Here is a 16544-nt window from a genome sequence, read left to right as displayed (position 1 = left end):
GGGGGACACGTCTGGCAGTGCAGGATTTCAGTCCCTGGCGGCGCATTGTGTAACTGATAGTAGCCTTTTTTACTGTGGTCCCAGCTCTCTGTAGGTCATTCACTTGGTCCCCCCGTGTGGTTCTGGGATTTTTGCTCCCCGTTCTTGTTATCATTTTGACGCCACGGGGTGAGGAGGGAGTTGAAAGTCCGTGTTGCCCAACAACAGCCCCAAAACATCACTGCTCTAGAGGAGATCTGCATGGAGGAATGGGCCAAAATACCAGCAACAGTGTGTGAAAAGCTTGTGAAGAGTTACAGAAAACGTTTGGCCTCCGCTATTGCCAACAAAGGGTACATAACAAAGTATTGAGATGAACTTTTGGTATAGACCAAATACTTATTTTCCACCATGATTTGCAAATAAATTCTTTAAAAATCAAACAATGTGAATTTCAGTTTTTTTTTTCCACATTCTGTCTCTCATGGATGAAGTTTACCCATGTTGACAATTACAGGCCTCTCTAATATTTTCAAGTAGGAGAACTTGCACAATTCGAGGCTGACTAAATACTTATTTGCCCCACTGTGTACAGCTCTGGAAATGCAAATATAGACGCGATCTTTACAGTCTCCGTTCAAATGTATTAGACGGCTACTGCTGTCAATGGCAGGCAATGAGTTAAAAGAACATAATTCTTTTGATAGTAGCTTTGCGAGCAATGCAAAAGCTACCATCTATGTTATTTTGTTTTTTTATTCTTATTGTCCTCACTTTTTGGTACACTACTCTTTCAATACGCTTTCACCTAATGAGTCCATTCTAACATTTTTGAAAAATTAATTCCACACGGGCATCGATTCAGTTTTTGCCAAAAATTCACGGTTCTACCATAATGTTCATTTTTATGAACAAAAAAAATTCCCATTAATTTCCTTCAATATTTCACCAAAATGTCACAATTTTTGACCAAAAACTCACAACATGACACCTGTTTAGGTCAGTTACGTCAACTCCATTGATGCCCATGTACGTTGATGCCAATGGTGGCTGTAAACGTCCAATTCAATTATGGCCATATACAGTCCCTTGTAGAAACAGTCGCTAATAACCCGACTTTTAATTATTCAATTGGTTTCACAAATGGCTCATACGAAAGCTAAGACCTTCCCAAATGAAGTTGAATGTACAAAAATATTATTTGTTTCACTGAAAAAAGATTTATCATTTAATGAAGTCATAAAGGTCAAATTTTGGCAATGCAAAAGTTTTGTCGCCTACAGAAAGTAGTGTGAAAATTGAACAAAAAATGTACTTCAAATACAAAAATATGTTACATAACATAAGCGAATTAAGTAGTGGTGCTGTGAGATCCAAATTTGATATTTTGTCTGACTTTCATGGGCTTCGGCAAGGATTCCTACAATTTATTGATGAAGTCATCAGGAACATCAAAGAAAGCAGTCTTGCATGCCTCCCAGAGTTCATCAACATTCTTGGGTTTCGTCTTCCATGCTTCCTCTTTCATCCTACCCCAGAAACTAGACATGATGTTCATGTCTGGTGACTGGGCTGGCCAGTCCTGGAGGATCTTGATCTTCTTTGCCTTGAGGAACTGTGCAGTAGAGATTGAAGTAGGCGATGGAGCACCATCCTGCTGCAAAATGTGTCCCTTTTTATGGTTACGAATGTAAGCGGCAGCTAAGATTTGTTGATATTACCGACTATTTATCTCTCAGGGTGCAGACAATTAAAAAACCGTGTGGCATTTGCCAAGGCCCACAGCCTGTCAAAAGGATGGATGCTAGAAAAGTGGCAAAAGGGGAATTTTTCAGATGGGATAGAATGAAAGAGGAAGCATGGAAGACGAAACCCAAGAACGTTGATGAACTCAGGAAGGCATGCAAGACTGCTTTCTTTGGTGTTCCTGATGACTTCATCAATAAATTATAGGAATCCTTGCCGAAGCCCATGTAAATCATACAAAATATTAAATTTGGATCTCACAGCACCACTACTTCATTCGCTTATGTTATGTAACATATTTTTTTGTATTTGAAGTACATTTTTTGTTCAATTTTCACACTACTTTCTGTAGGCGACAAAACTTTTGTCTTGCCAAAATTTGACCATTATGTATTCATTAAATGATAAATCTTTTTTCAGTGAAAAAAATATATTTTTGTACATTCAACTTCATTTGGGAGGGTCTTAGCTTTCATATGAGCCATTTCTGAAATCAATTGAATAATTAAAAGTGAGGTTATGAACAAATTTCTACAAAAATGGATAAGCGACAAGACTTTTGTCAGGGACTGTATATTGTGTCACCAACATTGGATTATATTCGGCGTTGCACCGATACTAGATTCGTTGTTGGCAGTGGCGGACTTGGCAATTTTGGGGCCTAAGGCGAACGTATCCAGGGGCCCTTTTCATGGGTCAGGGGTTAAAAAGGTGAGAAGGGTGTGGAGGAAATATGTTCCGGTACACTAGAGCTGTCCTAAACAACAAATGTTCTCCTGATTAGCCAGCCGACTAGTTTTACGATTAGTTGACTAATCTAATAATTTTCTTTTTTTTACTAATTTAGCAGTGAAATTTTTGTTAACGCTTATTAATTCACAAAACCATTTTGGAACACTAAAATTCTTTATTAAAGTACAAATAATCATGTAAATAACAATAATTAATCACAAATAAACAATGAGGTTAAATGCTGATAGCATTTACTAGTGCAAAAGAATGGATAGTAAACAGATTCAGAACACTGACTTTGCCTTTCCAACATTATTCAAAACAATTCTTGAAAAAAAATTCGAGCATTATTATTATAGTATATTACTATATATAATAGTAGTATAATAATTATAATAATTATTCATTGCCAACCATATTTGTCATAAAGAATGTCATTTGAAAGCTATTCTTAGTGTAGAATCTGCATTCTGTAGTATTTACTCAACATATTATAATATTAATTCTGAAGTATGTGGGATTAACTCAAGAAATCGTTATTTATATAACGAACGTGACGTGCTTTTATTTTGAAATGTTCACCGGAGGTACGTTCGCTAAACCGCTAACCGAAAGCTTTACACTCCGTAAAAAACATTGTTATTGCTTGTGGTGTCACTAATAGATTTTTTTTTTTTTCGTTAGCAAATGCTGTTAACCAGCTGTTGAGTGTTATTGTATGACTGATTGGAACTGTACTTCATTGTTTCGCCACAGGGTGTGCTGTCGTGTATTTTATGTTCAGTGTGAAGAAGAAGAAGAAAGTTAAAATAGGCATTAAAATAGGCTGTTCTTAACTTCTCCCTCACAGCACTTTGGCTCTCATGGAGAGCACATTCGCTCATGTGTTCGAAATAAACGATAGCCGACGTCCAAAGTAGCAAGTGAGCTGTAAAAATAGCGAGCTTAGTGGCGTGAAAAACGCGGGAGAGCTAAGTGAAGCTAACGAACAGCTAAGCGGAGCTAAGCGATGCTAAATGATGCTAAACGGAGCTAAGCGAAGTTAAACGGCGCTAAATGAGTCCATTGTAGTGTGTGTGTGGGAGGAGAGATAATATAAATGCAGCCTTGAAATGACTTTCTTTTTGGTTTTGTTATTTGTTTGTTTGGTATTCTGACATGATTATACAAGACGAATAGTTGGGAGTGCTGCTGGCTCCGTTGGCCCAAGCTCTTGCTCGTTGGGGGCCCCCTGCTGGTTGGGGGCCTAAGGCGATCACCTACTTTGCCTGAATAGTAGATCCGCCTATGGTTGTTGGTACTGATACGGCACTAAAATGAAGTCACTGGTATCTGGTAGTACTAAGAAATAATGTGCCCATGCATCATGCACTCTTCGAGATCTAGTTTCCAACCGCTGGTCGCCCTACCCAAGATGGCTGCCAGCTACGCACATCACTGTAAAAACTAATGATGATATCTTTCACCGCAAATGTTCTTTTAGCAGCACTGATGCCAACCAAATGATGATTAATTGCAAGTGAAAATAATTTCTTCGTTTTTTTTTTTTGTCAGTTCACCTGGACTAAAATTCCCCGATGCCACATGAAAGCATCTCCTTGTGCCCACAGGCGATCCACGTAATTTTTTTTTCAAAGTTGCGTACGTGCAGGTATGACTCTAAATCCCGTATCCAACTTTTTCACACACATTCATTCCAAATCAATTTTATTGTATTCCCCCCGTTTTTTTTTTTTAAATAACCGTCAACGCTGAGGTCAAAGCAAGGTGTTTGCTTTTTTTTGCCCTGCTTGGCCCCAATTCCAATTTTCGGGAAATCAAAGCGTGTGGAATCAAGACTTTTTGCACCAGGCAGGTATGCGGCCTGGAAACTTGGAATTTTCCACACAGCCAGTCTCGCTCGCAACGCCGCATTCAACATTCAGTGAACAAGCGCCTCTTAATTCTTGGCTGGTGGGAATCAAACCTCGCCCACTTGCAGTAACCTTCCTCATATCATGCTTCAAGTATGCATTTGTGCATGCCAGACAGAAAAAAGACGAACTAAATATCAATCATTTTTCTCTATAAAAGACAATAATAGAGACTGGCATGAGTTTATGTGGATTTTAACTTTGCAAACCTTGGTGTCATTCATATTTAAATGAAAAAAAAAAAAAAATAGAGGCAAAACAACAGTACTAATTAGGAAAAACCTGACCCTCAATAAGAAATTTGTTAAAGGGAACCTCGAACTTTAAAGACTTGTGGGTGCTAATAAGCCACAATTGTTCCCTTTTACTAAAATATGTTACTAGAAACACATAAAATATCGCCAATGATTTAAAAATCTATAATATTTATTACATGTTTTGACCTACGGAGGGCGCCATGTTTTATTCGCGCAATGGACACTCAGGGTGATGAGGCGGTTGGGTTTTACTGTGAGAATAGCTGTGCTAGCTAGCAAGCGAAGCTAGTATGACGACTGGCATGATTTTGTCACATTCTGCTGCTGGTCAGATTGTTTTGTTACAGAGCTATGGGATGAGTTCCCGACGTCGTACTTGCATCCAATTCCAGCTCATCAGCAGTGTTTTAAACCGATCCTAGGCGACTTCCCGAGATATTGACTTGCTCCCATTTGGCAGTTTGTATATCCCTTCGTTGCTGTTGCATCATTGCCTTGTTTTATTCGTTTGTCTGCCTCTCACCGCGGCCTTTCCTTTGTTTTTTTTTGTTTTTTTTAACTGATGTTATTACGCATTGCTTCACCTGTTGTGGCCTGATCCTTGTGTCTTGACCAATTTGCTGCCTCTTGTATCAACCACCTGTGTCTCATTACCCAATGTCTGTATTTAAGTTCTCCATTTGCTGTCTGTTCTTGTTCGGGAATTGTCAATTCAAGTGTTTTTCCCAAGGTCTGGTCTCGTTCATGTCGATTCTGCCGTCCATAGCCCTCATGTTCCTGCATCCTCTGTTGATGTAAGTTATGATACTTCTGTCTTTGTTTTCCCTGCTTTTGGGTCCACCTTGCCCCCACGTTGTGACAAACACATGCGCACATCAGTTAAAAAGTTAAAAAGTGGTGAGGATTTACTATTCGTGTTTTTATTGAGTGTTTTATTGCCTTTTCATTGGCTCAAAATACTTGTTGCATGTGTTTCCCTCTCATACTTTTAAGCATTGTGTTTTCTTTTGGTAGCTTTAAAGCAGATTGTTGATCTGTTGACCACATTAGTCATGTAGCGTATTTGAACTACCCTTACTTGATATTACTATATTTAAGTATTTTCTTAAAGTGATCCTGTGATTTGAATACATGTAGGCTCTAATAAACCACAATTGTTCTCTTGTACTAAAATATGTTGTTAGAAACACTTAAAATGTTAAATCAATGGCAATATTTTATAATATTTAGTCCATATTTTGACCGTTAGTTGGCGCCATGGTTTGCGGGCTCGCAGTGATGACGTAATTTGTATCTTTCCGAATGTGTAGCGTGTTCAACAATTGCTTATTGCTGCCTAAACGCGCGAAGTAAAATGCCATGATGTGCTGCTTTTGGATGCAATTTCCATTCAAATGGAAAAAAGGGGAGTGAAGTGAGTGGTCAAGGTGGAATTATTATTTTTAGCGAATAAATGTGCATAAGTGGAAGCTTTTCCCCCCCTTTTTGATCCCTGTATGCATGTATCCTACCCACCACGCGTTACAACTGGCGCCCGAACATTTTTCCTGGATCCTCAGTCAAGTAAGGGTCCCATCGCGTCTGCAATAATGGTTTTGGATCTGTCCATTTATTTTTATTCGTCGGTCCCACAGCGGCTTTTAGGATCAGTCTATTTTATGGAATTGACGGCCTAATCGCGGCTGCGATATTGCCATGGGATCGGTCTAATTCCTGGATCTTCGAGTGAGTAAAAAACGCGGATTTGGAGTAGTATTGCTATCTTTTTTGTTGACTATTCTTCGTTGGAGTTTTCCCCAAATCATACTAAATAATTAAAGCACTATGGCACGCTACAGTGACGTCAGTGACTCTGACCTGGACCTTACAACAATGTTGGAGTTCGTCAGGGAATGCGTGTTTGCGTACTGCTGAGCTCTCGAGTGAAGAGTGGTCAAGGTGGAAATATTATTTTTTGTGAATAAATGTGCATAAGTGGAAGCTTCTCCCCTTTCTGGTACTTTTATACACGTATCCTAGCTACGACGCGTTACAATGTACACGACCTGGATTACACAAGGTGTGCTCTTTGGCCTGTACTGTATGTAAATCACACTACAGCTCTGGATGCTAACAATCTACATAATTATATTGGGAAAACGTTTGAAAATGCAAAATGCTTACCTTGAATATCTGCTAATAAAACCGGAGTTCCCGAATCCCAACAGCATGCACTCTCGCTCCCAACCGGAGTTCCCAACAGGACTCTCTCGCATCACCAGTTTTGCCCAACTTTTGTCTTATCAGGTATTTGCTGCACGCATTTTTTCCTGAAACTCGTCTTGTGAACGACCGACAGTGCTGTCCTGCTCTTCACTTTTCAGATCTGGTTCAAATAGGAGGGGTAGAACTGACGACATGTTGGGAAAGCTAACGAGTGACAAGCTGGAATTTCGGCATTCGGGGCCAGTGACCTCACGCATTGCGACGTAACAAGAATGGCGACCTATCACTTAAAATAATTTTACAAACTTTATTAAAACAAAAACATTAAGAGGGGTTTTAATATCAAATTATTATAACTTATACTAACATTTATGTTTTAAGAATTACTTGTCTTAAAAATAGAGGATCCCTTTAAGGCATCTTTAGTATGTTCTGCCTGCCTGCATCTATCCAAAACAAGCTCAAAGCACATGGTAGTACTTTAAGTGTCAAATTCGCCTCTTGTAGAACATTTTGCCGGTGTAGCACATTTTGGCAGACGTCCACCAAATTTGTCGACTGTACTGTATGTGTTCATATATAAACCGCACTGGACCATAAACCATAGACGTGGGATCCCCTGGGTACCTCCCAATAGAACTGGACTATAAGTCGCACCTGAATATAAGCCACGCCCACCAAATGTGTCAACTGTACTGTATATGTTCAGATATAAACTAGGACTGTCAAATGATTAAATTTTTTTATCGCGTTAATTACAGCTTAAAAATTAATCTTAATTAATCGGAATTAATCGCAATTCAAACCATCTATAAAATATGCCATTTTTTTCTGTAAATTATTGTTGGAATGGAAAGATAAGACACAAGATGGATATATATATTCAACATGCGGTACATAAGGACTGTATTTGTTTAATATAACAAGAAATCAACAAGATGGCATTAACATGATTAACATTCTGTTAAAGCGACCCATGAATAGAAAGACTTGTAGTTCTTAAAAGATAAATGTTAGTACAAGTTATAGAAATTTTATATTGAAATCCCTCTTAATGTTTTCGTTTTGATAAAATTTGTAAATTTTTAAATCAAAAAATAAACTAGTAGCCCACCATTGTTGATGTCAATAATTACTTACACAGTGCTCATGGGTGCTGAAGCATATAAAATCAGTCGCACCCAAGCGCCAGCAGAGGGCAGCAAAACTCCACAAAACACAACTAACAAGTGGGCATTTCACTATACTGTCATTTAAATGTGTCTGAGCGGGGCATGTGCGTTAATTGCGTGAAATATTTTAACGTGACTAATTAAAAACATTAATTACCGCCCGTTAACGTGATAATTTTGACAGCCCTAATATAAACCACACTGACTATAAAACGCAGAGATGGGATCCTTTGGGTACCTCCAAATATGACTATAAGTCCCACCTGACTATAAGCCACGCCCACCAAATTTGTCAACTGTACTGTATGCGTTCATATATAAACCGCACTGGACTATAAACCGTAGAGGTAGGATCCTCTGGGTACCTCCCAATACAACTGGACTATAAATCGCACCTGACTATAAGCCACGCCCATCAAATTTGACAACTGTATTTTTTCATATGGGACTATAAACCTTAGAAGTGGGAACCTCTGGGTACCTCCCAATACAACTGGACTATAAATCGCACCTGACTATAAGCCACGCCCACCAAATTTGTCAACTGTACTGTATGCGCTCATATATAAACCGCACTTGACTATAAACCGTAGAGGAGGGATCCGCTGGGTACCTCCCAATACAACTGGACTATAAATCGCACCTGACTATAAGCCACGCCCACCAAACTTGACAACTGTATTTGTTCATATATAAACCACACTGGACTATGAATCATAGTGGTGGGATCCCCTGGGTACCTCCCAATACAACTGGACTATAAGTTGCACCTGACTATAAGCCACGCCCACCAAATTTGTCAACTGTATTTCTTCATATATAGTCCGCACTGGACTATAAATCGTTGTGGTGCATCCGAGCGAGTGAGTGAGCTAGTGAGAGAGGAAAACACAGCTGCGAGCCTATGTGCGTTTTTGATGCTTTTAAAATATCTACAGAGGCAACACCTGTATGTATCATCTTTTGTATTGTTGTTGCGCGTTTCCACTCGCGATCAGACACCTAAAGCCAGATTTGTAGCTGTTTGGATGATGTGCAGACGCATGCTAACCGTTTGTGAATGTCATAACTCTACTAGCAGCTAATCATCGCGGATTTGCGTTGTTGCGAACATGTTTGTTACTGGGGACAAAGTTGTTTGTTTCATTTCTATTTTTAGTTTCATTCTTCAAGTTACGATGTTAGGATCAACAGCAAAATAAAGTAAAAAAATCATACCGATGTCCTGCATCGTCATTTGGGAGTTTAGCTCGCTGTATAGCCAGGATTTAGCCGTAGCGTCTTGGTGAGGACAATACAGCTGTGCTCAAGTGATGCTAGTAAATGGTATCGGCGCCCTATTTGTTGGTACTCGCTGATACCGATACCACCATTTCGGGCTAAATCTGCGCCCCCTGTTGATACTGGTATCGGTGCAACATTAATTTAAACTGGGAGGCCTGGTGCTGAATGTTCATGGCATCCAAATCAAACCATTGCCAGTCAAAATGAATTGGACACCTAGCACTGTCAATGGTACCCAATGACTTAACATAGACACTATTGTAGTGGAAAGTGAGATCTTTTTAAAACGATATATGAAGTATTGTTGGGAGCGTATCGATGACCTATTGGGATACAAATTATTGCCATATCACTTTGTTGCCACATTACCACACACCTAATAAGACGTAAAAAGTATCCAATATTACAGTGATTTACGATTGTTATGTTTTCATCAAGCTAGTAACTCATGCATTCAAATATATTAAATACATTTTCCTCATTCAAAATAAACTGAAATGCTAATAATCTGTTCCAATCCCCAGAAAACAAATATTTTTCTGGAACATGTAAATTACAAGATGTGAAAAGCTTACGTCTTGCAGTCGTTCCCTCATTAGCGTAACGACTTATTGTCCCTGCAAAAGGCATTATAGTACACTACATCATTGTTTTTCAATCCCACACAGACACACCATAGTGGGGGATTGACCGGGATCAGCTCAATCCCTAAACCACTCTCCGCCGACATGGAGATGATGCGTGCATATGTCCACTTGACATATTGAATGGTCATAGCATCCAATCCATTTGAACTGAGAGGTCTGACATAGATCATTTACTGCCAGCCCAAATTGGATGGATATTACTGTCAATGGTAGCGGTGATAGACGGTTGTGCGTGAATACAATAATGTTAAAAGTACTTTTTAGGAATAAAATAGGTCATTCTTGTTGTGAAAAAACATTTTCGACAAATAACTGCTTGTATTCATCCACTCTCATTTGACTATCAGTTGTCAGTTGTGCAGATGTTTTGCATGATCTTTTATGCATAAATAATGACTTTTAAAAGAAAAAAATTAAATCCTTACACGACACTCACTTAACTCATTGGATGTCAAAGACTGTGCTGGACGTCCAATCCAATTTGCCTGGGAGAGGCGAATGAACATCCCCAAAATTAGCACTTACAGCCAGTCTTCCCAATTGAAATGAACTGGAAGTCTATCGCCGTCGATGGCATGCAATAAGTTAAATACAAGGAAAAATTAAAATCAACTTTGGAGTGTAATTTGGGGCCATAACCAGTGTATATATTGCAAATGGTTACGGCGGAAAACACTCAGGTGACTTGAAGTTCTGCTCTGAGACCCCCAATATGTCCAAATTTCAAAATTGTTCGATATGCAAGTGTGATACATCATTGGAAAGCTTAAAATGTCAATTTTCTGGGGGAAGAAAAATTTTGATAAGGAGGGAATTAAAAAAAAAAAAAAATTTAAACGGCAAAACCCTAACTGGAAGTGAGAGCACGCGAGAGCAGAATTAAAGACGCCATGATTTTAACGAGATATTATCGCATACTTATCTCGTTTCAATCCAAAAACTCCATATAGCATGTATCATCGAGTGACAAGACACAGATGTGAATGGGCAGAGCTGGATTTTGGGGGGATTTTATGGGTGAAACATGGTAATATAACAAGGGTCGCAATGCAGAAATCGCAGACATCAAGGAGTAATCGAGATGTTCGTTTTCATACATGTACCCTTTATAAGGTTTTTTTTTTTTTTTCAATTTTTCTTTGTTTGGATCGATTATTTATCATCTGAAATATTAGGGAAAATGCAACAGTAACGAAAAAAATATAGTTAAGCGATAGTTATGAGGTAGATATCTGTGACTTTTTTACAGACACCAATTTTTTCATTGTGACGTGATTTTGTTTAAAACTTTTAAATAAGTGAGTGAATAATTTTTTAAAGTCGTTTCTTTTTTAAACGAAATATTAGACATCAATTAATGATTCTAAGCTAAAAATGAGACATTTCAAATAATAACTATAGTTACCGTATTTTTCGGACTATAAGTCGCGTTTTTTTTAATATTTTGGCTGGGGGTGCGACTTATACTCAGGAGCGACTTATGTGTGGAATTATTAACACATTATGATATAATTTCACATGTTATTTTGGTGTTTTGCAGTGACACTGATGGTTTTGTAAAGTTGTTAGCATGTTCTTATGCTATAGTTATCTGAATATCTCTTTATAGCTATGGCCACGTTCGCGTTCTGCCTTTGGCAGTGTATGTTCAATTGTATTATTGACTTTTTTTATCTTGAAATGGATGCATTTAGTTTGTGGCGCTTTCACGCCCACGTGAGGGTGCACTTGTTTACGTGAAGAAGAGTGCTCACACGCCAGAAGAAGACGGACAGCTACGTAGCTCTGAGTGAGTGAGTGGGCGAGTTAGCGAGAGAGAATAGACGGCTGCGAACCTACTTTCATTGTTTATGCTTTTAAATCATCTCTACAGAGGCAACGCCTGCGTGTATCATCTTTTCTGTTGTTGTTGTGTGTTTTCCACCCGCGATCGGACACTTAGAGCCAGTTGTGTGGTTGTTTGAACGATGTGCTAATGATAGCGAACGCATGCTAACCTGTTACTTATTACTAATAGTACCTAATTATAATTTATTTACGTTGATGCGAACCTGTTTTCTATTGAGGACCAAATTGATTCAGCAAATTATACGGACGTCCAGCATTGTCTTTTGGGAGTTCGCTGTATAGCCAGGACCGAGCCGTAGCGTAGGACAGTATATTCACATTTCGTTGTTCATGCACTGTACACTGTACATTTATTTAGCATGTTGTTCTCTATTGTATTTTTATATTAAATTGCCTTTCAAGATGACATGTCTGTTCTATGTGTTGGATTTTATCAAGTAAATTTCCCCCCAAAATTCGACTTATACTCCGGTGCGACTTGTATATGTTTTTTTTCTCTTCGTTGGGCATTTTATGGCTGGATCGACTTATACTCAGGAGTGACTTGTAGTCTGAAAAATACGGTACTGAGCTTCTTTTTATGGCTGGGTTGAAACAAAAGCGGTTGCGCGACATCTGTAAACAGGGGTTTCCAGGGTAAAATGCACAAAATAAAAATAGTTCGGGGGCTTAATGTGCCATGAATCTGCTATTGCAGCATATAGACATATCTATCAAACACAACAGTTGTTTTGGCTTAAAATACAGCAGTTTCTTTTAAAGAGGGGTGCAAGAGCAGAAACAGCTTTTTCAAACTTGTATATATATATATATATAATATGCACACGCAGGTGACTTGAAGTTCTGCGACCCCCAATTTGGCCAAATTTCAAAATTGTCCTCTATGCACGTGTGATACAAATCAAATCAGGTGAGTGAAAAATAGACATTTTTGAGACCTTTGAAAGTTTCTCATTTTTAGAAGTAAAAAAAAAAGGTTTTGGACATAATGGTACATAATAAATAACAAACACTTCAAGATGATCCCCTTTTGTCTACTCAAGTTTTTGATAATCAATATGCATGCACTAAGACATGTGGGTGGATGTATAATAATAAATAGAATTGGTGTGTGAGTAGATGTTGATTTAATTTAGCGCAGTGTTTTATTTTTTAAATAAATATTGCTAGACGGGTAGTTAGCTGTGTAACTTTACTGCATACCTTTTTTGATTTGGCTTAATTTTAATCTATGCAAAGAAAAACAATTACAGGGGAATTTTAGGGGTTAAATTCCAATACCATAATATTTTAATTTTTGTAGTAGGCTTTTAAAATATTTTTTCAGTTATGATTACAGAGTGTGAATGGGAGATACGGAGAATAAAAGGCCCCATATGCATAAAGGGAAATGTGAGTACATAACACTATTTATTGTATCTAGCTTTGAAGCCTATGACCTAGGCTTTATGATTTAAGCATCTTTTGTATCTTATACATCGATATCATGCCATAATAAGCAATACAAACGGCAACAAGGGTCGAAAAGATAATGGGTAGCACGCTAGTCAGTTAGCCTGCTGTGTCCATAATTCTTGCGCTAGCGTTCGATTGCAATGTAAGTGTTTTTGTGGCTTTCCAGTAACTCGAGTTGCGAGCATGAGTGAGCATTATTAAAGACACGCTGATTTTAACGAGATATTATCATGTACTAACCTTGTTACGATCCAAAAACTCCGTGTGGAATGTATCACTGAGTGTCAAGACACAGCTGTGAATGGCCACAGCTGGACTTTGTGGGGATTTTATGGGTGAAACACGGTAATATAACAAGGGTCGCGACGCGGAAGTCACGTACAAAAAGGAGTGGTCGAGATTTTCTTTTTCAAATATTTACCCTTTTAAATGTATTTTTTTCACAATTTTTCTTCATTTGGATTTATTATCTAAAATATAGGGGAAAATGCGAGAGTAACAAATACAATAGTTAAGAGATAGATATGAGGTAGAAAGCCATGATCTATTTACAGACACTTTTTAAAAAAAATTTTATTGTGACATATGCGAGTGAATAATTTTTAAAGACTTTTTTTAAAACTAAATATTAGACATCAATTAATGATTCTCAGCTAAAAATGATAGACATTTCGAATAAGAAATATAATTACTTACCTTCTTTTTATGGCTGGGTTGAAACAAAATTGTAAACGGGGTCTCCAGGATAAAACGGACAAATTAAAAATAGTCCGGGGGCATAATGTGCCGTGAAACTGCTATGGCAGCATATAGGGCAGAAAACACTCAGGTGACTTGAAGTTCCGCTCTGAGACCCCCAATTTGGCCAATTTTCGAAATTGTACGATATGCATGTGTGATACATCATTGGAAAGCTTAAAATCTCAATTTTCTGGGGGAAAAAAAAATTTGAACAGGAGGGCATTTAAAAAAAAAAATTTTTTTTAAACAGCAAAACCCTATCTGGAGGTGAGAGCACGCGAGAGCAGATTTAAAGACGCCATGACTGTAATGAGATTATCGCGTACTTACCTTGTTTCGATCCAAAAACTACATGTAGCATGAATCACTGAGAGTCAAGACATAGCTGTGAATGACCACAGCCGGATTTTGGGGGGATTTTATGGGTGAAACATGGTAATATAACAAGGCTCGCGATGCAGAAATCGCAGACATCAAGGAGAGGTCGAAATGTTCTTTTTCATATATTTACCCTTTTAAACGTTGTTTTTCAATTTTTCTTTGTTTGGATCGATTATTTATCATGTAACATATCGGAGAAAATGCGATAGTAACAACAACAACAAAAAAAATACAATTAAGCGATAGTTATGAGGTCGATATCCGTGACTTTTTTACAGACACTATTTTTTTCATTATGACGTGATTTGTTTACAAGTTTAAAATATGTGAGTGAATAATTTTTTGAAGTCTTTTTTTTTTTTTAAACGAAATATTAGACATCAATTAATGATTCTAAGCTAAAAATGAGACATTTCAAATAATAAATATAATATATACTGAATATATACTGAGCTTTTTACGGCTGGGTTGAAACAAAAGCGGTTGCGCGACGTCTGTAAACGGGGGTTTTCAGGGTAAAACGCACAAATTAAAAATAGTTCGGGGGCTTAATGTGCCATGAATCTGCTATGGCAGCATATAGACATATTGTTCTTTCAAACACAACAATTTTTTCGGCTTAAAATACAGCAGTTTATTTTAAAGAGGGTTGCAAGAGCAGAAACTGCTTTTTCAGTCTAATCTGTGTTTTCCGCCATAGACATATTGTCCTATCAAAACCAACTCTTTTGGCTTAAAATACAGTAAATAACGTTCATTTTAAAGAGAGCTGCAATAAATGAAACTGTTCTTTCAGCCTTGTGTGTGTTTTCCGCCATCCATATAATTGCTAATATTCAATTTTTATTAAATGACCAAAAATAGTCACTTGCTTTATTTTGAGTTGACTGCCCCTGTCCTTGACGAATTAATGTTGATTAGTGGCCTTTCATATCATATTATACAATATGATGTATTTCTTTTATTATCATTATTTTGCTTGTACGACATGCCATTGTATGTTAACTAGTGTACATTTCTCTATGTACTAATTATCAATTAAAAAGTGCTAAAATTGTCTGAACCAGATTGAACGTTTTCAATTAAAAACAATGACTGGTTAAAATGGCCAACCAGAATGACTGACAGTTAGTTGCTCAGTCGACCTGTGTATTGGTCCATGTGTTGATGAGTTAGTTGTATATTCAGTTTCAAATAAATAGCTGAATTAATCAACCATATCTGATTATTTTTTGTTGTCTAAATGGTTGGTTGGTGGATTAGATCATTAGTTAATATTTGCTAGCGACAAACAACTGACAAAACCCTGAAACAAACATTCACCCGAGCTAAAAAAAAAAAAAACATATAAGCAACCTAATAAGTCGAAGAAACAGACTGGTAAACCAATTAACTGGTTTTGTACAAGATCTGTTAGGTAAAATGAACTAACAGATGAATAAACCAATCAACAACAAGAAATCAAACAAGCAAAAAACAAACAATGAAATCAACTTGGTCAATTAATTGCCCTATCTACTAGTTACCAGTGGCTAACCGCTAATCTGTCAGGTATTTTTTTTTTATTTAGTTAGTTCGTTAATTAAAATGAACTACAAAAAACACCATGTAATCAATGAATTTAGCAAGACTAGCTGACTGACTAACTATATTCAATGATTTCCGGCCAATGAATTCACCAACTAATCATTTTTCTACAAGTAAATATATCACCTTTTTTCCTCTGGAGAGAGTGAGGCATGCTGGGAAGTGTAGTCTTAAACGTAGAGTGAATTGTAAGAATTTTGTCTTGATTTCTCAGACACGAGCAGGAAAAAGCAATCTTGGAGTCCTCCCGAGACCAAAAATGTCGTGGAAAAGTCCGAGGTAGAAGCGCTCACTGGCACGGCTTTTCCGTGAATGTTACAAGCAGCAATTTTGGGGGGGAGGGGCATAAAAAAGATTAAAGTAATCCCACTTGTTCTACATATAATTCATTGGAAAGAAGAAGTCTCCAATCCCATTAGGATGTGTACAGACTAGCTGTGCCTTTAACATGGCGAGCGAGGCAGCGTCCAGAGATGATGAGCCATCTGCCATCGAGACACATTGTTTGATAAACACTGCATTTATACAACAAATATTTGAGTGCATTAATCTAGCTAAGCTTAGCTCAATGTGGGGAAGCAGATATTGCTCTTTATA

The 16544-nt window shown here is 37.7% G+C and overlaps 2 protein-coding genes across 2 annotated transcripts in view; one reads left to right on the top strand and one right to left on the bottom strand.

The window, feature by feature from the left end:
- bcl6aa (BCL6A transcription repressor a) overlaps positions 1-16242 on the bottom strand; it is a 44249-nt gene extending 28007 nt beyond the window's left edge. The window contains exon 1 of the mRNA XM_057840454.1: positions 16074-16242. Coding sequence (XP_057696437.1) covers positions 16074-16101 — 28 coding nt within the window. The 5' untranslated portion in view covers positions 16102-16242. The remainder of the gene's footprint in view (positions 1-16073) is intronic.
- smx5 overlaps positions 1-16544 on the top strand; it is a 69142-nt gene that overhangs the window by 34134 nt on the left and 18464 nt on the right. The window lies entirely within an intron of this gene.

The sequence above is a fragment of the Corythoichthys intestinalis genome, chromosome 7, assembly GCF_030265065.1.
Source record: "Corythoichthys intestinalis isolate RoL2023-P3 chromosome 7, ASM3026506v1, whole genome shotgun sequence".
In the NCBI taxonomy this organism is placed as follows: domain Eukaryota; kingdom Metazoa; phylum Chordata; class Actinopteri; order Syngnathiformes; family Syngnathidae; genus Corythoichthys; species Corythoichthys intestinalis.
The sequence above is the reverse complement of the archived record's forward strand: the minus strand, read 5'-3'. Positions and strand labels throughout refer to the sequence as shown.